The sequence below is a fragment of the Pipistrellus hanaki genome (genome assembly GCF_964339955.1).
Source record: "Pipistrellus hanaki genome assembly, chromosome: 1".
Lineage (NCBI taxonomy): Eukaryota > Metazoa > Chordata > Mammalia > Chiroptera > Vespertilionidae > Pipistrellus > Pipistrellus hanaki.
This window is the reverse complement of record NC_140503.1, coordinates 179,909,093-179,935,948: the sequence shown is the minus strand read 5'-3', so window position 1 is coordinate 179,935,948 and position 26,856 is coordinate 179,909,093. Positions and strand designations below refer to the sequence as shown.

Genomic DNA, 26,856 nt, shown 5'->3' with positions numbered 1-26,856 from the left:
TTCAAGTTCGCCTTTGCATGAGTGATAGTACTGAATTCTGCTGAGACTTTGAAGGAGCCTTATAAAATGAACCTCAGAACCAACTTCCCTCATCAGTCAGAGATTGCCTCATAGTGGTTAACTCTATACTTGTAGGTAGTGAATGAGTAAATGCAGGGCACTTCTGGTCAGACCTATCTGAAGATTTAGAGCTTATAAGGAATTGGTTTCGATAGATAAAATAGATAGATAGATAGATAGATAGATAACATATAGATATAATCTTAGTCTCTTCTCCCTTTGTAACCATCAACTTGTTCTCAATCTATAGATCTATTTTCTGTTTTGTTTTAGATTCCATAAGTAAGTGAAATCATACAGTATTTGTCTGACTTATTTCATTTAGCATATCATCATCAAGGCCCATCCATGTTGTCACAAATGACAAGATTTCATAATATGCCTGTGTCTGTGCATGCGCATGAATGAATCATATCTTTGATTAATTGTTTTGCTTGTATCTGTCCAGTTTTCCTAGCACCACTTATTAAAGAGACTATCTTTACCCTATTGTATATTATTGCCTCTCTTGTTATAGAATAAATGAGGATTTATTTCTGGTTGATGCCATTGATGTGTGTGTGTGTGTGTGTGTGTATAATTATACCAGTACTATACTATTTTGATTATTGTAGTTTTATAATATAGTTTAATATCAAGAACTGTGATCCCTACTTTGTTCTTTCTCAAGATTCCTTTGGCTGTTCAGGGACTTTTGTGGTTCCATATAAATTTTAGGATTAGTTTTTCTTAAAATGTGGTGCCTCAGAGCCGGTACTAGTATCAATTAAATTGTAACATTAATAAAATATTTAAAATGTAGTGTCTCAGAACCAGTACGCAACTTTGGGTAAAGAATGAGCATCGTAGAATGCTCACTAACTCTTTAAAGCAGCCAACCTTTGGACCTCACAGACCACCAGTTGGCGACCTCTGTGTTGAGTGCTTAAAGTGCTTGTTGCCCTTTTGGAACTTTGTTACGTTTTCAACTTAAATGTCAACCAAAGCACTGTTTCTTTTTATCAGGACATATTATCTCTTGGGATAATTTTAGCCATTAGTGTAGGACAGCGTTTTTCAACCGCTGTTCTGCGGCACACTAGTGTGCCGCGAGATGTTGCCTGGTGTGCCGTAGGTGCAGACAAGACAAGAATTTTATAATTTTTCACTATTTTGTTTACTTAATATTTCATAATAAAGTAATTATAAAATGCTTTCTTTGTGTTTATTTGATTCCTATTCAAGAGAATTACTTTATATATAGTCAATATAGGCACAGAGTTAAATTTTTTAACATTTTCTAATGGTGGTGTGCCTCGTGATTTTTTTCATGAAACAAGTGTGCCTTTGCCCAAAAAAGGTTGAAAAACACTGGTGTAGGACAGTGGTCGGCAAACTCATTAGTCGACTCATTAGTCAACGGAGCCAAATAGCAACAGTACAACGATTGAAATTTCTTTTGAGAGCCAAATTTTTTAAACTTAAACTTCTTCTAAATGGACTCGCCCAGGCCGTGGTATTTTGTGGAAGAGCTGCACTCAAGGGGCCAAAGAGCCACAGGTGACTCGAGAGCTGCAGTTTGCCGGCCACTGGTGTAGGACCATCAACATATCCAGCTATATTAGACATCTTAGCTACAGTCAATTCTTTTTCCAGCGTATTGAGAGCTTTTTGAATCATACTCTTTCCTCTAAAGTGTTAATGAAATTTATCTCAGCTTCTGTTATGTGGATGTTTGATAAGCATACCTTGGTCTTTCACACCTGTTACAAATAAAAAGCTAAGAACTTAATCTCAGCTCACAAATTCTTAGAAAAGAAGGTAATTTCAATGTGTGGATATAGTTGATCTACACTTATTTAAAACCAGAGGCCTGGTGCACGAAATTCATACGTGGGTACAGTACCTGGGCCTGGCCAGCAATCAGGGCCATCTTCCACAGCTGTCCACAGCTGGCCCCGACCCCCTGCCACCCACCAAGGTTCCCTGGTGTTTGGCGCTTGGCAACTGGGGGAAGGGACTGAGAGGTCCTGTTTCCGCCCACTTGCTGCTCCCCCTTCCCGCCCCCCCAAGTGGGTGGCCATCAGGTGATGGGAGCCTGCAAGCCAGTGAAAGGAACCAAGAGATAGTGTGCCTCATAGTGACTGGTCCAGCTGTTGTTCTGATCGTTCTGCCGTTAGGGTCAATTTGCATATTTTCCTTTAATTATATAGGATAGAGGCCTGGTGCACAGGTGGGGGCCAACTGGCCTGCCCTGAAGGGGGTCCCCAATTAGGGTGGGGGATCCCCGTTGAGGGCGGGGCTGGTCTGGGCGAGGGGCCACCTGCAGTTTGCAGGCCGGCCAAGCCCCTGGCTCTGTCAGGAAGGACTTCTGGAAGAAGTACGGTCTAAGCAGCACATCACCCTTTTATTAGTATAGACTGTTTGGTAGAATTGTACTTGGATCTGCATTGTAGCAATCATCAATTAGAGGTTTCTGTCATTACTAATGGTTTTCAAAATGATTATACAATAAATAAGTCTAATGACCATGACAGAAAAAATATCTTAATTCACATACAAAATAAAAGAATTGTAAATAATTACTTATTTAAAAAAATAGCTGATGTATATATATTTTTTTATTTCAGAAAGGACTCACACCAGCTGTCCCAGTTCATACTAATAAAGAAGATACAGACACCCAAACTAATTTGGGGTTTATCCATGCATTTGTCGCTGCCATATCAGTTATCATTGTATCTGAACTGGGTGATAAGACATTTTTTATAGCAGCCATTATGGCAATGCGCTATAACCGTTTGACAGTGTTGGCTGGTGCTATGCTTGCCTTGGGCTTAATGACATGCTTATCAGGTAAGTAAGTGTGCTTTTCCTTCTAGTTTGTTTATTGGTTTTAAGCCACAGCATGGTGTTTGGTATGGAGTCACTCAATCATTCAATTAATCATGGAATTTGGTTCATATTCCAGAGTTTTATAAAAAGAAAATGGTTTTAGTTCCTAAATTCCTGAAAACTATACTACATTTTAAAAATTAAATGTTCAATTAAAATACATACTCCTGCCCTAACTGGTTTGGCCTGCGGACTGAAAGGTCCCAGGTTTGATTCCAGTCAAGGGCATGTACCTTGGTTGCGGGCACATCCCCAGTGTGGGTGTTCAGGAGGCAGCTGATTGAAGTTCTCTCCCATCGATGTTTCTGACTCTATCTCTCCCTTCCTCTCTGTAGAAAATCAATAAAAAAATATATTAAAAACAAAAGATATATACTCATTTATTCACTGGATTGGAATCCTTACTTTTGCTGTATATTCTTTCTTTCCTCCCCCCTCCCCCCTTTTCTGTCCAGATAAGCTTATTTATGTCTAATATCTTACAAGTAGAACTCAAGCAGCCACACAGAATTGCATATTCTCCTGTTGAAGGACATTTGATATCAATAACTGAGGAATCACTCTTGGTTTATTGTATTCTATTAAGCTGTTGTTACCCATTATAGTAAAGGAGTGAAATGCTCTTAGATTCCTACTTTGTGCTGTTACATAGGCTTGCTTTTCAAAGAATTAGACCATGAGGAAAAAAAAAACTTACCACTCAATAATTAGACATAATTTAGTTTCTGATTCAGAAGCAACCTTGAGCCACCTAGCTGGGTAGAAATAGTAAGCTTCCTCCTTAGAGTCAGACTTGGTCCAGGGTCTGACTGCCATGTATTAGTGTAATGGTAAGTTACTGCACCTCTTTGAGTTTCAGGTTCCCCATCTGTAAAATGGAAATATCTACCTCATAGGGTCACAAGTGCTCAGTCATTCACCCTGATCTTCCCTCAGCCATTTCCATTTCTGGCTGCTTGATCTGATAGTAGTTTATGTCTTTTAAAACATGAGTATTTTAATGGTTAAATTAATTTGACTACTTTTCATATTTTAGAAATTTGCATGAGCATTATTCATATTTCACAATAAAAACAGTTTTCTCTTCAAAAGTAAATTTTGATTATAGGAAATAGGAAAAGTGGAGAGGGTTGTAAATGTAAAGTTACTTGTTTGGAATGAGGTTCAGTAAATTAGAGAATTTTATTTTTGAAACTTTGAGCTTTGAGATAACTAGAAAGCTATCCTCTCTGTCCATTCCCTCACCGGAAGCTGGCTCCATCAATTCCCCGCCATATTTGTGTTCATCTCCATTTCCTCAGCTGTAAGTGGGCTTAGTCTCTCCTGCCTGACCATTGGCCCACCTCCCTGTAGCTGCTGGTGCTGACAGCTCTTATCACCTGTACTATTGAAAGGATAGGTTTTATTTGTGGTCTTCAAACTTTTTCCTCGTGTATCAAATAATTTTGTAAAAGTATGTACCTCCTGTCACATGGGAGTGATCTAAGACTTGTCATATTAAGCTTAAGGAGTTGCGGAGACCTAATTTCTGGTATAGTAAACAAAAACTGTATGGCATTCTTTTAAAACGGAACCTTTTTTCTGCCAAGGGCCATTGGATATTTGTAACATCATTCGTGGGCCATACAAAATTGTCAACTTAAAAATTAGCAGGAACACATGTAATACTTTAAAAAATAAATACTTAGAAAGAATTAACTTACTATATCTGGTCAAACATTTAACTTACCCTAATGCCCTGGAAGGGCCAGACCAAGTGATTTTGAGGGCCCTTTATGGCCAGTGGGCCCGATATTCCCTCCCCCCATGTTTTAAAACATAACCAGTGGACTCTAAATACGATTAGCAATTTGATAACCACTATCACCATCATTCCTTTAAAAAAGCATAAGTAAACCTTTAACACTTGGAAATTTACATTGTTCTTTTTTCTTATTTTCATTTACTTTTGCCATAGAACTTTAACAATTACAAGTTTTTACCTGAAAATATTTTTTTGGATCACACTGTCATATTCATTTTTGAACAAAAATATGTATATAAAGTGAATTTTAAAAGATACTGAAAATTTTCTTTAGGTCTCTAAATGTTAACAGTTTGTATGACTGGGATTCTAGTTATTAGTACATAGTGGATCAAAGCAAAATCTATCACAAATTTAAACATTCTTTTAAAGTTGGAAATGCTTCTCTTAAGGAGATAATACAACTATTATTATTTGTTTCTAATTATCATCTGAGGACACATATTTATTGATTTTAGAGAGAGAAGGAAGATGAGAGAGAGAAAAACATCTGTTGCCTCTGCATATTCTGACTGGGGATCAAACCCACAATCCAGATATGTGCCTTAACTGAGAATTGAACCTGCAACTGTTTAGTGTATAGGACAATGTTCCAACTAACTGAGCCACCTGGCCAGGGCCATAGAATTATGATTTTTATTTAATTAATTAATTAATTAATTTTTTAATTGATTTTTTACAGAGAGGAAGTGAGAGGGATAGACGGTTAGAAACATCGATGAGAGAGAATCATGGATCAGCTGCCTCTTGCACACCCCCTACTGGGGATGTGCCCGCAACCAAGGTACATGCCCTTGACTGGAATCCAACCTGGGACCTTTCAGTTCGCAGGCCAATGCTCTATCCACTGAGCCAAACCAATTTCGGCAGAATTATGATTTTAAAAATTAGTTTATATATACTGAGCTGGCGGGGAGATATCATGCTTACAAAGGTGATTTTTCCTAGGGCAAGGCTTATCCATTGCACTCTGGATGTGCTGACCCCTGCGATTCTTCCCCGCCCCCCCCCCCCAAAAAAAAAAAATTAAAAAATAATAAAATTAGTTTATATGTCCATAACAACTTATTGCTACTATAGAGCAAGGTTTAGAATCAATTCTGATCTTTTAAAAAAATAGATATAAAGGCAGATAGATTTTATTCACATAAATAAAAAGGAATTTTATTATACCATGTCACTCAGTTCCTTGGAACTCCTGGGTTATATATTAAGAATTACATACTAGTTGGTTTATCATAAAAAACGATATCTAATGATTTATCAGCTGACAACTTAATAACTTCTTTTGATTTTGTTGAAAGCAGAGATTTAGAAACCAAGCATACAAAGAAAGTTTTTCTGAAATTTATCAAATGACTGTTTTTATACATATCAGTCTTATACTTAGAAGTACTTGGTATAACCAGGTATACTATATTTATAAATGGTGGTGAAAATAGAAATATTGTTCATTTCAGTGTACTTTGCCAATAAAATATTTCATTTTAAATTTTGTATCACATTGTATGTTTTAAGTATATTTTCCTGGGACCTTGGAACTGTAGATTTGGTACATTCAGTTTATGAAAAATATCTACCACATTACCCAATTGCCATGGCAGTTCAAGAATATCCATAGTAAATCATTTAAGTCAGGCTTATTTTCTGACAGAAAGCATTTGACTTTGCTTTTGAATTTAAATAAACAGGATATACATCCCCGTGACAACCATCTACTTTAGAATTTTAATTCTAACATGGATGGATGGATAAACTTGGCATGGAACCCAGCCATGAGTGTGCCACCTGGATGAAATAAGACACGGAACTCCAGTGTCTCTGATGCTCTTTGTTATTACAAGACTCTGCCTTAGGGAAAATGAATTATTGTTACACTGGCAGGGGATGAAAAAGGCATGTTATTTAGTGAAAATTATTACTACTGAGGCCAAAATATTCTGCTGATGCCATAACCAATATTTCCAATGACCATAATGCCATTATTTCTAATGCTGTGATCTTTCCAGAAACATGTAGAGGACAGGGAAGACCCAAAGACATATCTCTGGCTTATGATGCCTGGATTGAGAACACCAATATTTCAAATCCCTTTCGGTGTCCTAGAATATCTATTTTTCTACACAACAGGGAAATGCACCTTAGGAAGTTGGGTGAAGGTATATTTGTAAATTGGGCAGAGGACAACTGCGAAGAAAGGACATGAGAGGAGAACCTGCATGACTCCTTAACTATAAGCATGTTTTCAGGCAGATGAGTTTAGGAAAGAGTAGAGTATGGAAGTTAAGAACATAGGGGTTTATGCGTTCTTTCTGATGGCCAAGAGTCATATAAAAAAAAAAAACGCTCAAAGTCATTAATCATCAGAGAGATGCAAATTAAATCAACAATGAGGTATCTCACACCTGTCAGAATGGCTACCATCAACAAATGACAAGTGCTGTGGAGGATGTGGAGAAAAGGGAACTGCTGGTGGGAATGCAGTCTGGTACAGCTACTATGGAAAACAACATGGAGTTTTCTCAAAAAATTAACAATAGAATTGCCATTTGACACAGTAATCCAATTTCTATGAATATATCCTAAGAAACCCAAAACACCAATAAGAGGTTATGACTAGTTTTTGACTAGAACTCTACATAGCTGAGGTTTGACCTTATAAGAGCATCTTATCTGGCCCCATTATGTTAGTTTTATTCACTCTTATCATTTCTTTTTTTTTTCTTCCTTTGCAACTATTGTAATATGCAATCTTAGGGAAACATTTTAAGACTGTAGATACCTTATTCTCCTAAGTTTAGCATCAGTTGATGACTCCTTACATGATTTAAATCTTCCCCTGATGCTTGCAAAATGGGCTTTCTAACTCCGGTACTCCACTGCACTTACCAGTGAGCCCTGCATATTACTTTACAAAGAGCTCTTCCTCCTCTCCAATTGGTTTGTCTTCAGTATAAACTAATGAATTTTCTTTTTCCAGTGGTTTATAATTAACTAAAGGCCCGATGCATGAAGTTCGTGCATGAGGTTGTGTGTTCCTCAGCCCAGCCTGCACCCTCTCCAATCTGGGACCTCTCGAGAGATGTCCAGCTGCCTGTTTTGGGCCTAAATGGACAGCCAGACATCCCTCTCACAATCCAGGACTGGTGGCTCCCAACCACTAACCTGCCTGCCTTCCTGATTGCCCCTAACCACTTCTGCCTGCCAGTCTGATCACCCCCTAACCACTCCCCTGACAGCTTGATTGATGCTTAACTGCTCCTTGCTAGCCTGTTTGTCCCTAACTGCCCTCCCCTGCAGGCCTGGTCACCCCTAACTGTCCTTCCCTATAGGCCTGGTCACCCCAACTGCTTTCCCCTGCAGGTCTGGGTCTCCTCCCAACTGTCCTCCACTGCAGGCTTGATCACCCCCAACTGCCCTCCCTTGCAGGCCTGGTCCCTCCCAACTGCTCTTCCCTGCAGGTCTGATCCCTCTAATTGGCCTCCCCTGCTGGCCATCTTGTGGTGGCCATCTTGTGTCCACATGGGGGCATCTATCTTTGACCACATGGGGGCAGCCATCTTGGGTGTTGGAGTGATGGTCAGTTTGCATATTACTCTATGATAGCAGCCTGGTACACAGGTGGGGACTAGCTGGTTTGCTCTGAAGGGTGTCCTGGATCAGGATGGGGTTTCCTTGGGGTGTAGGGCAGCCTGGGTGAGGGGTCTATGTTGGTTTGCAGACTGGCCATGCCCCACAGAGTCCTTGATATCTGGAATTTCTCTTCTATAATTGAAATTTTGTAGTCTTGAACAGAGGCCTGGGCTGGCCTTAGTGTGCAGGAAGCTTGGCTTCCTCCATTGCCAGGGAAACCCAAGCTGCCTGCTTGCTCCATGGTTGTAGCCATCTTGGTTGGGTTAATTTGCATACTTGCTCCTGATTGGCTGATTGGTGTGGCTTGGTAGTGGCAGTATGGTCAATTTGCATATTACTCTCTTATTAGATAGGGTTACTTAACTATTGTTGCTTAAATCTTACCAGATTTGGTGGCTGGGGCCCCTCCAGACTGGCTCCTTTGTTCTTGTGACATGTTCTCATTGTTTATTTTGTTCTTACTTTCTAGTATAAAAACGATAGTGCAGGCTCATCTTATATCTTCTCTGTCCAGTGTTGGAATTAGCCATTTCTCTGAGGAGCCTTTTAGTGGGGAATGGTATTAGAAACCAAGATCTGGGTATAGCAGGGCCTGACCCATGTCTGCTGGCTCCAGCTCCAGGGAGATCTTTGTGTATCTCCAGCAGTGAGGCCGGAGGCCTGCCCCCAGAGAGAGGAGCTTGTCACTGACATTGTCCAAATTTGCCGTGAATAGTGATAATAAAAAGGTTGTCCTTTGTCTATTTTATCATTGGTTTTGATTCTCAAAAGACAATGCATCCTCCTACTGCTCCCCACCAGCCATGGGAAGCCACCATGTTCAGGCATGCAAACGTGTTCTGGCCACCTTCAGACGCTGCTTGCTACAGGTGTTTTGTAAGGCCTGTGAGTAGAGTGGGCCTAACTCATTCCCTTTCTCAAGACAACTCAATATGTTTATGGCTTTAGATTCTTACCCCAAAGTCACCATTTATCAAGGTGGAGATGAGGCAGAGCTACACAGAATGCAAACCCAGGGATGAGATGCCATGTAACTAGAGAGATTAAAAAAACCCCACAAGATCTGGGTGAAAAATGGCTCTGTTACTGAGATGTCTCTGCTTGGCCTTTTATTGGACAGATCTAGAAAATACATCTGTGTGTGTGTGTGTGTGTGTGTGTGTGTGTACTAACACATATATAATTCAAATATAGATGTACACATCAGCATAGGTTTGGCACATTTCTAAACATGATTTAAATTTTTTTTTCAATTTTGTAATATAATGAAATAGGGACTAGTTCACTTCATGTAGTTGTATGCTTGTTAAGGCAGATTTATAAGTGTTGTACCCATTTTAGAAAGGAAGAGTAATTATATTTATTATATATATATATATGGAAATGTCCTTTGTCCCTTTCATATTTTCTTTTCCCCTTTCCATATTTTAAAAATTTTAATTACTGAACTGATAGTAATGTGTTTCCCAGTTATGATTTGGGATAGTTTTTGTTCATTTGTGTGTGTTTTTTAATGGTTTGAAAGAGAGAGGAAGAGGAAGTGGGGAGTAGGAGGGTGGAGGCGTGGGGGGGGGGGAAGCATCAACTTACTGTTCCACCCATGTATGCATTCGTTAGTCGACGCCTGCATGTGCCCAGATTGGCAATCAAACCTGCAAGCCTGGCGCATTGTGACAACTCTTCAACCACCTGAGCCACCCGTCCAGGGCAGGATTTGGGTTCTTGCAGGTCCAAGTATAGTTTTTGTATAACTTACATAATTGTCCTCTTAACAGTGGAAAAGAGTGGAATTGAATAAGTTTGGGTTCATTATAAATGTTATTTTAGTATAAGTATAAGGAATTCATTTTCTTTTATGAAATTTATTTTAAATAGCTACAAAGGAGCAGAGTTTAAATCATGCCCTATGAGAATCTTGTTATAGTTTTTCAATATAGAAGTTTATAATTTAAAGATTTTCAATGAAGAAATATCACTTCCGTGGGAACTTGGTGTAGCATTCAGGTTATACAAGATTTCAGCATCCTTAGAGGACAACAAAGTTAACCTTCTACCTAAAGTAGTAAACATGTCTAGAGAGGAGTTCTGTGGAACATGTGCTATCTTCAATTGGAATGCTGATTTTTTTTTTCTTAAATTTCAGTGAGGAAAGGGGAGGGATAGATAGAAACATCATTGATGAGAGAATTGTTGATTGGCTGCCTCCTGCATGCTTCCTACTGAGGGTCAAGCCCACAACCCCAGGAAAGTGCCCTGACTGGGAATTTACTCCTGACCTCCTGGTTCATAGGTCGATGCTTAACCACCGATTCACGCTGGATGGGCAAGGAACGCTGATTTCTAGATAATCTATCTTAGGTCACTGGCTAGACCTCAGGGTTCAATATTGGGGAAGGGAAAGAAGTGGAATTATTTAAGGTTATTATGCATTACATTAGCTTCTAATACAAATACTATTCTTTTAGAACAGGAATAAATTATGGTTTTTGAAGGCTGTGATATTTGCTAATTAACCAGATATACCGTGGCATTTTCTTCCAGTTTTGTTTGGCTATGCCACCACAGTCATCCCCAGGGTGTATACCTACTATGTTTCAACCGCATTATTTGCCATTTTTGGCATTCGCATGCTTCGGGAAGGCTTAAAGATGAGTCCAGATGAAGGTCAAGAGGAACTGGAAGAAGTTCAAGCAGAATTAAAGAAAAAGGATGAAGAAGTAAGTTGTAGCACTGTTAAATATCTGGACCAAAAAGGCACTCAACTGAGAAGGAACTGTCCAGAGGTTTTTCAGTGGTCATCCATGGCTGGGTGATGTGTGGTTTTCACAGAAATAGCTTAGTTTGCTTAGTTTTCATTCTTAATACCTGGGTGTGGTGAGACTCTTCCTGGGTTAGTGTGAATGTAGTGAATACTAAATGTATGGAATCAGGTTCCTTAATTAATTATAAACTTCCAAAAAAGCAGGAACTGCTTTTCCCTACAGTATCTAAGCTAGCAAAGGATCAGTGAATACTGTTTGATTTGTTGGGGGAGGAATGCAGGCATTGAGAATATGTTATTTGTTGCTGTGTGAGACAGTAATTCAAAAGATAAGTTTGGGGTCACAACTTTAGTTTCTTGGAGAATATTCCATAGAATTATCTTTAAAAAAAACACTTTTTAAAGAAAGATTAAGTAATTTTGTTCAGGTTTGTTTGCTTCCTGGGATCAATGGTTTTTTGTGTTTGTTTTTTTAAATTTAGTTTCAGCGAACCAAACTCTTAAATGGACCGGGAGATGTTGAAACGGGGACGAGCACGATACCTCAGAAGAAGTGGCTGCATTTTATCTCCCCCATCTTTGTACAAGCACTTACATTAACATTCTTGGCAGAGTGGGGTGATCGCTCTCAACTAACCACCATTGTTTTGGCAGCTAGAGAGGTAAGCGCACATAACTGATGTTCCTTTGCTCCAGAGGACACTGGACAGAGTCAGGGTTATTTCATATGCTAGAGTATTTATTTCAGCCAGTAATCCTGCTGCTCTTTAAAAGTGACCTTCTCCCAGTTTCTCCAGTGAGTGAGATGGTATTCTTATGTGCAAACTTAATTGCTCTCTTTTTGATTCATCTTCAGTTTTGCCAGAATGATGCTGTGTCAGTTGTCTTGGCTCGGCTTTCTTCTCTCAGAACTTTTCTTTGTATAGCTGACAATATAAATTGATATAATTTTTGAAGGTCAGTTTGTCATTAAATACCTAAAACCATAAAGGTGGGTATCTTTGGGTTCTTCCGTTCCTTGTGCAGAGATGACTTAGAAAATTTAAGTCTTAGTCCTAGGATGGAAAGCCCAAAAAGACGTCAGATCCTGTGTCTAGCCTTTGCTTGTTGATGCACCACCGGAAGCCCTGAGATGGGGCAAGTTGTCAGAGGACATGCACCAGTGGGAAGCAGGGAAGCAGGGACAGAGCCAAGGCCGGTCTGTCTTCTAGCCTTTTCCACCACGTCTTATTCAATGTTATCAAAAGCTACTTACTTAAAAGATACCTGGTTTTAAAAAAATTTTAATCTCTCTCTTAAGTTTTACATGAATATTCAGATTTATTGATATCAGCTGAGGAGATGGTTGTGGAATTTTCAGAATGTGCTACTGCTACTTTTCATGCTTTTCTTGATATTAACTAATATTGTTTATCTGTTAAATTGCATTGTTTTGTCAGATTTTTGTGTTTTTTAAAAAATGTTTTTATTGATTTTAGGGAAAGAGGAAGGGAGAGGGAGAGAGAGAGAGAAATATCAATGAGAGAAAAACATCCATCAGTGCCTCCTGCATGGCCCTCACTGGGCAATCAAGCCCACAGCCTGGCACCTGCTCTGATGGAATCAAATGGGTGGCACTCAGACACTGGGTCACGCCAGCAGAGCTAAATTACATATTTTTATCTGATGGTAGGATTTAGATAACTAGCTTGATTACCATGTTTTTCATTCCTAGGAAATACCATAAAGGAACAGCTTCCTTAACAAAAACTGCAGTTAAGATAGAGAATAGGAGTTGAAGGCCCAGACTGAGATATTTGGGGCAGAGGAGCTTCAAAAATGCAGTATTTGGGGGGAAAATAATAGAATTTGGCTTTTTGTTAGATTCCTATATTTTAAAACAAACTTTCTTTTAAAATGTCACTTTATTGGCTTTGCTCTATCATTTTCTTGATCTCCAGCCTCTTTTATTGGCCTCTTTGATTGACTTGAAAGTGACCACTTCGTTGTGGAGGTGGCAGTCCTGTGAGTGGGCTATCAGGAGGACAGAATCATTGCACTTTTCTGTCACTGCCGTCTGAATGGCACAGTGGCTTGTAAAAGGCTCAGGATTCCGCCCGAGTTACCTTGCGTGTGGCACACGCTGACTGAGTTTGAGTCTTTTGCTATAAGATCCCATTTCCACAGCACCTCCTTGTGACCTATTTTGTGGGTTGTTCTGTGAAACAGTATAATGCATGTAGGGTCCCCAACACAGTGAGCACTCAATATTAGCCACCTTCCACGCTACCAGCACCATGGGGATATATGTTTTTGTCCCCTTAACTTTTTTGTTGTAATTTTTTGTATAAACCAGGTATTCTAGTTCAGTTGGTTTAAGTCTGAACTTCATTTCTGTTTCCATCATAATTTAGTGTTCCCATATTGGATTCCACAGAAACCTAGTTGTCCTTTGACATGTTAATGGGTACTAAGCAAAAAAATAAATAAAAATTAGAAGGTTCTAGGGTCAACTAAATTTGGCAGTAATACATCCTGTTTTTTTTTTTTTTTGTTTTGAAGATTGACTATACAAAATAACAAATACCGAAAAATCTTTTGTTAAAGGAACTATTTATTTAATCCAGTGATTTTTCAAATATAATTTAAAAAATATATTTTTACTGATTTCAGAGAGTACGGGAGAGGGAGAGGGAGAGAGAGAAAAACATCAGTAATGAGAATCATTGATTCGCTGCCTCCTGCACACCCCACACTGGGGATTGAGCCCACAATCTGAGCATGTACCCTAACTGGGAATTGAACTGGGACCTCCTGGTTCATAGGTCAACGCTCAACCACTGAGTCACGCCATTTGGGCCAAACATCGTTTTCAAATAGAATGAAAGCGTCTTCTGGCTTACCAGTTTTAGAAGTTGTACTACACACTGTGGGAAAAGCAGTCCCACTCTCCTGTTCTCAGCAGGTGTTTCAAAATGTCTCCATTTCCTTAGTTTCTGCACATACACTGCATACTCCTCACAGCCTCACTTAGCACTTCAGAGAGAAGTGGAAATCATTCTACTTCATTCCCACCCATCCCCAGGCAGTCCTTCACCTCCTGGGATTCTAGCCCACGTGTCCTAAGGAAATGGAGACCTTTTGAAACACCTTCTGAAAACAGGAGAGTGGGCCTCACAGGTAATGTTCATATAGTGCTTGGAGTTCATTGTATAATAGCACTCGACAGGTCCCGCTTTGCTCATCTTCGGAGGCTATTTGCTTGGCCATCTCTTTCATTGTCTTTTGAGTGCCTCTTCCTCTGTCATCCCTTCAGTCTTGCTAACATCCTCTGCATTCTCCCAACGTTTTTACATTCAACCCCATAGCTTTTTCACCATTGAAGTTAACTGACTCTTGACATTCTCCTCGTGTCATCCATAAACCCCTTCTCCATCGCTTCCTCTGCCTTTTTAATCACATTGGTATTATTTATCCACAGAACTGTAACTGAGACACTTGGGTGCCATGCCTGAGGACACAGTGGAGAATCGGGGACAGGGCTCTGTTCTCAGGAAGCATAGTCAGACTATACTGTAAAGGTTACCAAGTTTCCCCACAAACAGATTTTGCCTTCTGGAGAAGTCTGACTGCCTGTGAATTAAGTTTAATAACAGCTGAAAGGTTGGGTTAGGGTTTTTATTTTGCACATTTTTTTTCTTTTATCTCTAGTCCTTGTGTAATTGAAACATATTCCTTCAGGCAGCTATTATAGTTTCATGAATCTACATCATAATTCTTAGAATGGTTTTGTGTTTTGAGTTTTTTTGACCTCCATTTCAATGCTTAGTTACCTTTCTCAGGTAACAGTTTCAATGCTGGTTTTAAATTAATGTTACTTTGCTTCCAGGATCCCTATGGTGTAGCTGTTGGAGGGACAGTGGGACACTGCTTATGCACTGGATTGGCTGTAATTGGAGGAAGAATGATAGCACAGAAAATCTCTGTCAGAACTGGTACGTTTTGTTTTTCTTTTAATTACAAAGAAAATGCCATGTTTTAATTCTTGGAATCACTGAGAGAGCTCAGAAAGGAAAGGGGCAGTTCATTTTATTTCAATGTTTTTACTTCTGAAGTAGACTTGGTCTTTGTAATAAAAATCTCTTTAAGAGGTCCATTATGTTGCCCCTACTTTTGCAAACATGGACTGTCACATGTGTAGATGTAAAATACAAATTCATCCATTAGCATTACTGGATTCATGGTAGCTTTTTGTTAAGATTAATTTGCAGTAAAATAGCCATGATGTGGAAATATAACTTTTGGGCCTAAAAGTATGTGTTACAAGATTGGGAACCATAGGTAAAGACTGTATTTACTGATTCTGTTGAAAATTTCATACATACTTGGTAGGCCTAAAAGATGGTTCTTTGCTAGCCAGAAGTTATTGGCTGTGCTCTTATATAACTGGGTTTTAAGATGAGTTCTGTTGCTCATCAGTACAATTCTATCATTTCTCAAAGCAGTGCTGGAGAAGACACTAATTCTTACTATTCAAAGTCAGGCATGTTAAGTGTTTCTTTGCTGTGGAAATGGGGTCTAAGCCAGTGGTTCCCAATGTGGGGCAACCCCCCACAGGGGGGCAATTTAATTTTTAAGGGGGTCAATTTGAGAATGAGTTAACAGCAACAGTATATGCATATATAGTGACATTTACGCATATCAGTTCTGTTTTGGAATTTTTTAACAATTTCTTAGTGATTTCTTCCTCAGTACTTCAGCTGTCCTTCCCCCCCCCCCCCCCCTTTTTCCCCCCTCATGATTGCTATGTTCTTTGGATGCATGTTTAGACCAAGTTAATGGCCTTTTAGGCTTCCTCCATGTGAATAGGAGTTCACTTTTTAAATAATAAGAATTATATGTCACGGGCAGGGGGGGCATCAGGATTTTAGAGATGCTTAGGTGGGGCATGACCATAAAAAGGTTGGGAACCACTGGTCTAAGCTTTCTAATTTGTTTTTAAGGTTAATTTACTTGACTGGAAAAATGATGGGCAACATCTTGTCTTCCTCATTATTTAACTTTATTTAACTTTTTTCTCTTCTCTTGCAGTGACAATCATAGGAGGCATCGTATTTTTGGCATTCGCATTTTCTGCACTATTTATAAGTCCTGATTCTGGTTTTTAACAAGCTCTATATTCATGTAACTCTTGTGTTTATGTACATAGTGTACATTGAAACTAACAGTGATGGAAAATACTGTATTTTATAGCAATGAGTTATTATGATGTCCAAAAGAAATAATCATTGATTCTATTTGCAACATGGATTTTTAAAAGAAACCTGACGTCTAAGTGTGGATTTTTCTTTTCTCTAGGATAATCATGTTAATAGGACCCTTGTTTTAAGGACTCTTTTTGCTTTTGGTGGGGGGCAGTATATACAGAACCATTGTGCAGTGGGGTCTACCATTTGATTTCCCTTTTCAGCACTGACTAGTTTGTAAGGAATATATACGTTTTTTCCCTGAATCACTGAGGTGCTTTAAGATGTTTATCTTAGAATTTTTCCTCCAAGCCAGTAAGCAGCCATTTAATCCTAAGTCTTTTCAAAATTAAGTTGTTTAAAGAAGAAAAAAAGAGAAAGAAAAGAGTGTATTAATTAGCTTTTCCACAGGTTCCATATCCAGTGATTCAACCAACCACTGATTAAAAATACTTGAAAAAATGTTATGTTGTTGCTGATGTATATTCTGTAGTTAGGCCTACAATGATAGGTTGTGTCTGTACTGAATATGTACAGACTTCCTGTCATTATTCCCTAAAATATAGTGTATCAACTATTTACGTAGCATTTATATTGTATGAGGTACTATAATCTAGAAATGACCTAAAGGAGATATGAGTAGGTTACATGAAAATACTCCACCATTTTGTATAAGAGACTTGAGCGTCCCTGGGGTTGAGGGGAGGGGTCCTGGAACCAAACCCCTCAGACACCAAAGGACAACTGTATTGCTATTTCAATAATATGACAATTGTTTGCCAGGCCATCCTTCCTTTTTTTAAAATTGGGTAGAATACCCAATATAAAAGAGTCAATATTTGACAATGTGGAATTACCAAATTAAAGGAGAATACTATAAGTGTATTCATATTTTTTCTATATTGAATAAACAGTGTAACAGATAAAATGTAAATAAAAGTGGTATGACCAGTGCTTGTTTTCCCTTTTGTTATACAAGTTTATCTAAGTATTGGGAATTACAGACCAGTTTCGGGAGTCGATATATAAAACAACAGGCCACGCATGGTTCTAAAGCACTCTTACTTAACCCTCACATAGTTCTATGAGATGAAAGGAGTTCACCCAATGTTACATGATAGACTAGGGAGTCAATTCGGTTTAATTCTAGAATCCTTAATCATGATTCTCTGTCATGTAAGTATTTTCTAACTTGATTACTAACTCTGTCCCATCCAAGCAGCAGAACTGCTTTCTCCCAGCCTGATATGTTATATTACCACTAGAGGCCTGGAGCATGAAAATTCATGCACTGGAGGAGTAGTCCCTCAGCCTGGCCTGCCCCTCTCAGTCTGGGAGCCCTCAGGGGCAGGAGGCGACTTGGCAATCATGGGAAGGTGATGCCCCATCACACCTCTGCTGCTGCCACTGTGGCAGCTCAAGCCTTGGGCGGCCCTGGGAGGCTGGGGGGGACTGGAGGCAGGCGCATGGAGTGGCCCGGCCTGCCTGCCACCCCAGGGGGCTGAGCACCACCATCTTTGAGAGTGGGGCAGTCAATTAGCATATTCCCTCCTTATTGGCTGTGGGCACCACCATCTTTGTGGCGGTGTGAAGGTCAGCATATTCCCTCTTTCTGAGATAGGATATGCAGTAATATTGCCATTAATCGCCTCTTTAAACCCAAAGGACAGTCTAGAGAAACTCCCACATATTCCTTGTGTGACTTGAGCAGATAGTACATTTGTAACTTGAAGAGATTTAGAAAGAATCTAATCTTGCATACAATAGAATCACCCAAGAGTAGCAGTGTCAATATAGCAACCATTCTGCACTTGTAACTGTGTGGGGAAGACAGCTAACTGCTACTGGGAAGAGCGCTAAAAGTAGCTGCCAGCTAAAAAGTAGCAGTAGCACATACTGATGAAAAAGTCAAGTTTTGAAACTTTATGGTAGGTAGAGGACTCCTTACAAAGGTAGAAAATAATGTCTGCTAATTAGACTAAAGAATTCCAGGTTGTCCAATCAATCTCTGCAGTAGATACCCCTAATCCTGCCTTAGATCATTATAAACAGAACAAGTGAGGAATTATGATCTTTTCCAAGGATAGAAAGACAATACCTTGTTAGTAGCTTATATCATCATAGCCCAAATTTGGCAATGCAGGCAGCCTGGTTTTAGGATTAGCTTAACATGTGAATAATAGCATAGCTTTCTGAGGCACCACAATCCTGTAACGGGACATTACTCAATTTGGTAGCTCAGATCTAAGCTGCAAAGTAGAAATCAATGTAGGCAGACTCCATTGCTGAATAAAAGGAAAATTTCATTGGTAGTGATTTTAAAATATTTAATACTCTTCTTTTTAAAATCCAAAATAATGTAATTTTTACAAGTTAAGTGCCACATAAAGCAAATGTTATTTTTTGAGAAATGCAGGTGATACTGAAAACAGTACTGAGGTATTTTTTTATTTTTAAGATTGAATAAGGAAACAAAGTCTGGACCTAATTTTCTTACATTTACAAAAAAAAAAAAATAAACACAACAACAATGCTACTGCTTGGCTCTTTTGCTGTAATTTTCGGTTCTGAATACACGAATATGAGAAAGAGCATTATAATAGTACATGTAGTTTTAAAAACTGCACATCATAACCTGGAAAAATGATCATATAGTGACAGGCCTGAGTGAATGTAGACTAGTAACACATTTTTACCTCTGAAAGGATAGCTTTGAAAAAAGAGTGTAAACAATTGTAACACCAAATTAAAATGGCAATATTAAATGGGTGACAGGATGATCCACATTTTACATAATATTTCCACAGATAGGTTCAGCACCGTTGAAACCATTCATTATCCCTTCTATGAAATTTAGGATTTGAGCTAAAGACAATACCTGGAAAATGTCAGTCTTGTTTTTTAAAAATCAATTTGGATTTCAGTTCAATGTTTGCTGTAGGAAAAAGAGGTATTCTATGTCAATATCAGCCATTTATAGCTCTACCCTTTCAGAAGTAAGAATGTTAGGCTACAATCTAAAATTGTATTTAAAACCAAGAACCAAGCAGTAAGGACAGCAATGTAGCACATAGAACATTAGAAAGAATTTGGTGTATGTTTTTACAGCTACCAACTGGTGTTAACAATTAAAAATTTACAAAGATAAAACTTTTTTGCACTAACTGGTTTCAATACAGCACTGAATTTAACTCATCTTTGGGCTTCAATCTTTACACAGAGTAAATATGCAAGTGCCATACAGAGAGCCTTTCCCAACTTACACCACAGTCAGTTTTCAAAATTATTTTAGAAAGGTCTAAGTTGCAGCTGTTCATAGTTATTGAAAAAGTAAAGACATTTCCCGGCCAATTTCTTTTTTTTTTTTTGCTTGATGATGATTGTCTAGCTATATAATACATCAACTTGAAGATAATATAGCTTTTCCTACATATTTAAACACCAGTTCTGGCACAACCATTGCCAGCAGTGAATTTGTACCAGTATAGGCCAACTCAAAAACATCTATTATGAAACATCTGAATGTTGTTTTTAAAGCGATGTCACAGTTTGTTTCCTCAGAAATTTAAAAGCATACATTTGAAAATATCACATCTTCAATTGAACTCTCGGAGTTAAGGAACATATTTTACATCATTAAATCCAGCTTGCTTTAATGACCATTCTCTAAGGGATCCCAAAAGTTAAGACAATATCTCCTGTGCCTGACCTGTGGGAACCTAGAGAATTCTGTTCCAATACATTCCAGCCAGAAGTATCCTCAAATGTCTAGGCCTCAAATGTTCCAACACTGCTTTACTGAGCAGTGCTGTGTGTGGAGGTTTTGTTATGTTTTCAAAGGACCAAGCAACCTTACAGTATAGACAGCAAACATTTTTTCGTAGAAGAGTTTGCAGTGTGGATACGTTTTCCCACCTGTATTAGACTTTAAATGGACTTCCATAGATACGATAGTAGGGGCCATTCGAAGATGCTGACCGCTTCACTAACGTTTCCCCAGTGGGCAAAACAGGCAATGTGTGCATTGGTTCTGTCATACTGGCCTTTGGCTGTAATCATATAAAAAGTGTCCCCCAAATGGAAAAGGCAGGACGTAAAACTAGAAAAAGGTTGGAGCTCTATGAAGCCAATTTGAAAGGAGTTACCTTTACTTTTAAGTTGAGCACAGGAGGGCAGTGCAGAGGCACCTGGATGTGGGCCCTCCCACTGCCGTCCTGCAGGAGAACAGATTTGGATGCCCATGTCGAGTCCTCTGAGGGCTAGAGACTGTGCCCACATTAGAAGAGCCAGTTCTCTAGTATAAAGAGTACAAGGCAAAACAAAACAAACCACAAATTAAATACATGACACTGAAATCACTGATAGAAAACAGAACACACAGATATTTAAAAATATAAATAAATATGTTTAGCCATTTTTATTCAAGAAACCCAGAGAACTGCTTACAAAGCAATTTCTTCTTTAAAACCACTCTAAATTCTTCCGTAAATACTCACTATTTTGATTGTCAATTAACACAGCACCTCAGTGTTTGCTGGTGGTGGTGATGGAATTTCACTTAATCTCTTCATAAACTATATTCTATTTCTTAAAGGTCGTTTCCTTAGGAAAACCCAGGCAGCTTACAAAATATGTTAAATACTCAAAACAACCTGCAAAGTATTTTATTTAAGAAAAACAAGGAATGTAGTGTTAAATTATGACATGTGGGGGAAATATGCAAAACAATCACATGGGAATAAAGTGTTTTAATCTTTAAATATCCACTTTTGTTTAATTTCTTGTGAGCTGTTCAATACTGTTAAATATCCTGAATTATAACTAAACCAACAAAATTCATCCCCAGTGTTTCCACAGAAGTCATTAAAATAAGACCAAATTACACATTTTTCTTTTCTTCAACCAAAGTAGTCCTTTTTGTGCAAAAATATTACAAGAGCAATTCAAATGGGAACGCTGAAATGACATGCCAACATTTCAGAGCACATTGAAAACACCCAGAATAATTCTTGAAACGACTGTAGTCTAAAATATTACTAACAATCACTTTTAGGTTAGTTCTATACATTTATTCACACTGATGCAATTTCCCTAGACTTCTGAAAATAAACAGGCTCTTTTGGTGTCCACACAATAGGCAAGATAGATTTACAATAGTGTCTAAATGGAACTAGCATCAACAATCTCAACTCCACCACATTCAAAACAAAAGTCAAGTACATTTGGCTACCTTGAAATCACTCCCATAAACCTACTACGGTTCACTGGATCTAAACATTTCTCAGAAATGGGTCATTTTAAAATTTCACCTAAGTGATGATTTTGGGGATCCTTTAGAAACGGTAATGCCTAAGATAAACTTTATCAAAATGAATAATTGCAATAAAGTGCTTGTTATATTTAAAAATGATGCTTTTAGACTGTGGTATGTTGTTTTAAGTGTGTGCTATTCCTACGTAAAGGATCCCCAGGCATGAGAGTTGGGTCTTCTCACCTGTCTCAGAAAGCAGCAGCACTATCTTTTGGTAGGCTGACAGTAGGCACATTACCCATGCGGACGAGGCTATACTAGTGCTATGGCAAAGGGGGAGGAAATTAGAAAAGGTGGGAGGCATGTGGAGGGTGGTTCCTACTATATTCATAGTTATATACAAATATATTAAATATGCTATAAAAATAGTCGACTCTTTTCCTTTGCAATTACTTCAGAAGCTCCTTTCAGAAGAATGCTCACCCAACTCAAACAAACTTAACAGGTTTTCTTTCTCGAATCACTATTAAAATGGCAGGAGCCGTTGTGCTGTTTCTTTTCCCACCGGTTTACTTCTGGCTAGACTCACTCAGCAATAGTAATATCCAGTGTTTACACCTTCCAACATTGACTCCCAAGGGGCTATGAACAGGGACACAGATATTGGAAAGGTTATAGATTTGAATGAGTTTAACACAAATGTTCATCAACAAACTTTCAATCACTAAAAAAAAAGCACAGAAAAAGAAAAAATGAATACTACCAGAGCAAAATGCTACTTGCGTTCCACTTTTTAAAAAGTTTACTGCAATGTAGTGGACACATTTTAAAAACCGCGGAGTAATATCCAGTTAAAAAGTACTTTCACCTATCTGTAGGACCCCTGTCTAAGGCTTCGTGAACAAGGATTCATCTCCCTTCTCTACAGAGCCGCACTGCTCCAGTGCGCTGAACTGACAGCAAGCAGACTGCTGGAAGGCAATGACCAGCAACTTCAGCACTTCTGAAGAATCCAAATTACCATTTCACTCTTCCACACAGTTTTCTATAACCGTTCAAAGACACTGGCATTGTCCTATCACTAGTGCATTCCTAAGCCAGATCTAAGTGACAAAGCAGAGCACAGGACTCAAATTACCCCCGCAAGTGGAAGTTTGGAAACTGAACTGTAGGACTTACTGAATGCCACCCCCATCCACTATATCTGCTTTTCTGCACATATTTTCCACTAAAAAAATAGAATGCTTTTGAGTAGATGCTCGGGGCTGCCATACTCCAGCAGCAATTTTATTAGTCCTTGTAGTCTTCACATGTTGTTAAACCTATACTGACTCACGCAGTGCCACAGCAAGCCTAAACAAGATAACAACTGCACAACAGCTAACAATTTGCCTCATCTTTAATAGTTTCTTATCTAAAAAGTGCCACCCAGACCAAAATGTGTTGTTTTTTTTTAAAGAAAAAAAGAATAAAGCAGAGGAAAGATGATTTTTAAGTAGTAAGAAGGTGTTGTTATTTTCTGTTGTGTTTTTTTTTCATGACTTAAGTTTAGTATTTTAATCAACAACTCTGGCTACAGAAATGAAAGAAGAACAGGCAGCTGCTGAATTTTCATCAGAATGTCAAGTCTCCATTCATGGGAGAGGGCAGGGACAGGCCTGCAATCCAAGTCCAGGAGAAGCAGGAGGAAGAGTTAAAGGAGCTAAGAGGCGGCTGGTGCTCACTAGCTCTTCTAACACAAAGATGTCTGCTGACAGCAGAGGAAAGCAGCTAGCTGCTTTTTTAAATTTAGTAATCAATTCTAAGCAGAAAAAAGTGAACTGTCAGAAACAACAGTAATTATAAATGCAAAATAGTGCCTAGGCTTTGCTTTTGTTCATCTAAGTACACAGTACTCATGGTCCACCATCTTTCTTTTAAGTGTGATATTTGGAGGATATACCTTAATATAATAGTTTTTCATATATTTTATTAGCTAAATCCATTATCACTAGATATCACCAATGAATGAAAGAGGCACAACTCACTATATGGAATGGCATGATAAGGTTAACATAGGCAACTTGAAAGGGGAGATAATACTGTTGCCATATTTACAACATCAATTTTGGTGTTGTATAGGCTCAAGTACACACATATTCTGACAACTATCCTTGACATTCATGAGTCAGAAATCTCTTCTGGATGATCATTTAGCTAGGAGAGGAGCTCCTTGATATGTTAATTATTGATTGGTATCTAATGACACTTCTTTTATAGAAGGGTAGGTACCAACTTTCTTTGGTTGTTTTCATTTTCAACATTTTCTAATTTAAAGAGTGGCCAGGTATAGTTTTCTACAGAAAAACAATATATCCCATAAGGATAATAGCAAAGCTGAGGACAGAAAAGTCTGAAGAACTATCTTAGAATTCCTCTGACTCCTTTATCTAGCAATTCTGTATTAGGTTATTTTCATTGCTCAAAACCTTTCCTGTTGAACAACCTCAATTCTTTTATACATTTTCTTTTCAGGTCAATTTTTATTTATTACAGCTTGCTGTCTTCCCTTTCCACAATAATAATTTTTGATATTCTAATAAGATATTTTCCTTTGTTCTAAGTTGTGAATTTAATTATTAGTACCATAGAATATATAAAATGTTTTTATGAATATAATTTTTGTTGGAATTTACTACCTTTGGAATATGATATTGCCAAATGAAATCTTAGTTCATGTTTAGAAAGCATGTGAGTTCCAATATTCTAATGTTGTAGTGAAGGCAAATTCCTACACCTTTTTTTTTTTTTTAAGAATCATAGAGCAAATATTTACTAGTAATTCTTCAATGACTACTTATTTCAACTTTAAATGAAGATGCTGATTTAGGAAAAACAATTTTCAATTACACTGATGACTCTGATAGTATTAGTATGTCATCTTTTATTTCTAAATTATCTGTATTTCCAGCCAAGAGATTCAAAGCAGTCTCATAGGATTGTAGGAAAATAATGGCACGGACACTCACATGCTATTAAAAATGTACTAAGGTTTCAAAACTGCTACTGAAACCAGACAATGAGTTCAAGATGGTGAGTTATCACCTGAATCAAAATCAAGGCACTATGGGTTTTCCCCCCTCAAATAACCCTGAATCATTTCTGACTAAATAAACATTGAAATTGTGAAGGATAATAAAAAGATTCCAACAAATCCTAAAAGTTAAAATTCCCACCAGTGAGAATGTTAAAAAGTGCCTAAAATGTTTTGCGTGCAAATTTTACTCCTATAACTGAAACATTCATGAAATTTCTCTCAGGCTTGTTACAAACCATTTACTCAACTATTTCCAACTATGAACTATATCAAAATATGTGATCAAAACTCCCAACCTTCTAAAATAAAGCAGTGCAAATCCTATTTTCAAACATTGTTGAAAAAGAATGAAATGAAGGATACTTCTGAGTAACTTGAAAATCCTGTTATTTCAATCATTTAACCTGAAAAAAATCCATTCCCAGCAGCACATCATACCTCACTGAACAAACTGTGACATCACAGCCAAGTATGAACAAAAGACTTGTGCCCCGGAAAAGTGAAGAGAACACTATCGTGTTGTAAACAAAAGGGAAAACAAAGGGTGTATTAGTTTGCACATGGCATCAGAATCTAAGGAAATGTATTCATACCTTTAAGGAGGAGATAATGCTTTCATGCAGCATACAAAATGTTTTGCTTTCTTTCCTTTTATCCAGACATATACATAATATTTTTACAGCATCTGTACATAGAGAATTTGAATCCACACAACATTCTGAAATTGCAATTCCACCATTATCTGAGAAGGGAGAGGGGCTTGGGCAGAGGGACTACTGGGTTGACTGCACTGTCTTCATGGCATCATTGTAAGCAAACCCCTGATGTGGCAGTGGCGTGTCCTCTGTAACACTTGAAAACAGGCACAGAACCACTAAAAGTTACTAACATTGTTAGTGCCTTTCTGATTCACTGGAGGTCATATTTCTTTAGCTGAGCTTCTACATTTGGCAATATACTCTTTTTTTTTTTTTCATCAAAAAATATCTGGGCAATTAAAACACTGTCAGAATTGGCTATGGCCCTATGGTCATTTCCTGCTGGCGGGTATTTAATGTACATCTGCAGCACTAGGCAGCATTTTCCCTGCTAACTAATTCGAGGAATTAGAATACTCAATACTGCATATCTCATGAGTCTACTAGAACTTTTCCTCCTAATCCTCAGAATCTGAGCAACTCTTTATGGGCCAACCCTTCCTCCCTCGAGTCAGAGAGGAGACGTGTGCTACTGCGGCTGAACCTTGGAAGGATCCGTCAAAGTGTCAGTCCTGTGCCGACTCAGTTGCTGTTGCTGCTGAGACTGGTGTTGCTGGTGATGTGATTGAGGGAAAGTGCTCTGTTGTAGTGGAAACGCAGCAGAGAGGATAAGCTGAGTTGAAGGGTTCCCGTGAAGCAACCTAGAAGTCTAACAACAAATGGATTATGAAACATTGCTTTACCCCCACTATTTTATGTACATTAACATTTTCTTAAGTTTTCCACTTTTCATTGGGACAATGAAAAGACAGTCACCACTACAAATGAAGGACATTTGCAAGCACATGGATAGATCCTGAACCTTAAGAACCATTAAGCTTTGCCAAGGATCTGGACAATTTGCTTTCTGTCTTTGTCATTAAGAAAAACTCTTTTTTATGCATTCATTGGTTGATTCTTATATGTGCTCTGACCAGGAATTGAACCCACAACCTTGAGATATTGGGACAATGCTCTAACCAATTGAGCTACCTGGCCAGAGCACATTAACAAAAGCTTTTGTAAGATAAAGAACCCAGTACATTCATGAGCCATACAGGGTTACAACAGAGGTACATTTTAGAACTAGGTATTATATGTGAGAAAAGCCAAATTATATAGTATTTACTATCTACATACGAATATATCTCTGAAGGGTATTGCTGATCTTACTTTGGAATGCATTTTTTCAGAAGTGGGGGATAAGAGAATGTTCATTCTTTTAAGGGTCCTCATTCTGATAGACTTAGAAGACTGAGGTCTTAAAGGCAAGACCTCTCCTTTTTTTAAGCTTTTACTTAATTCTCCTTGGTTATCTATCCCCATAATAATACTTTATAACTTGTTATAAATTCTAATTAATAATGCATTTACAACAGTAAGTGAGCCAGTCATTCATAGCTGCAGTATAGGTTTAAGGAACTATGTATGACTT

General features: G+C 38.2%; 2 protein-coding genes across 9 annotated transcripts in view; one reads left to right on the top strand and one right to left on the bottom strand.

Moving 5' to 3' along the window:
- Positions 1-23,060, top strand: part of TMEM165 (transmembrane protein 165) — a 29,225-nt gene extending 6,165 nt beyond the window's left edge. Inside the window, exons 2-6 of the mRNA XM_084899465.1 lie at positions 2,670-2,895; positions 10,913-11,088; positions 11,615-11,794; positions 15,001-15,106; positions 16,203-23,060. Coding sequence (XP_084755591.1) covers positions 2,670-2,895; positions 10,913-11,088; positions 11,615-11,794; positions 15,001-15,106; positions 16,203-16,279 — 765 coding nt within the window. The 3' untranslated portion in view covers positions 16,280-23,060. The remainder of the gene's footprint in view (positions 1-2,669; positions 2,896-10,912; positions 11,089-11,614; positions 11,795-15,000; positions 15,107-16,202) is intronic.
- A 63-nt stretch (positions 23,061-23,123) lies between these two features.
- The window catches only part of CLOCK (clock circadian regulator), a 110,382-nt gene continuing 106,649 nt past the window's right edge, over positions 23,124-26,856 (bottom strand). For all 8 annotated transcript variants that reach the window (XM_084899326.1, XM_084899330.1, XM_084899332.1 and 5 more), the window contains one exon: positions 23,124-26,091. In XM_084899326.1, coding sequence (XP_084755452.1) covers positions 25,912-26,091 — 180 coding nt within the window. In that variant the 3' untranslated portion in view covers positions 23,124-25,911. The remainder of the gene's footprint in view (positions 26,092-26,856) is intronic.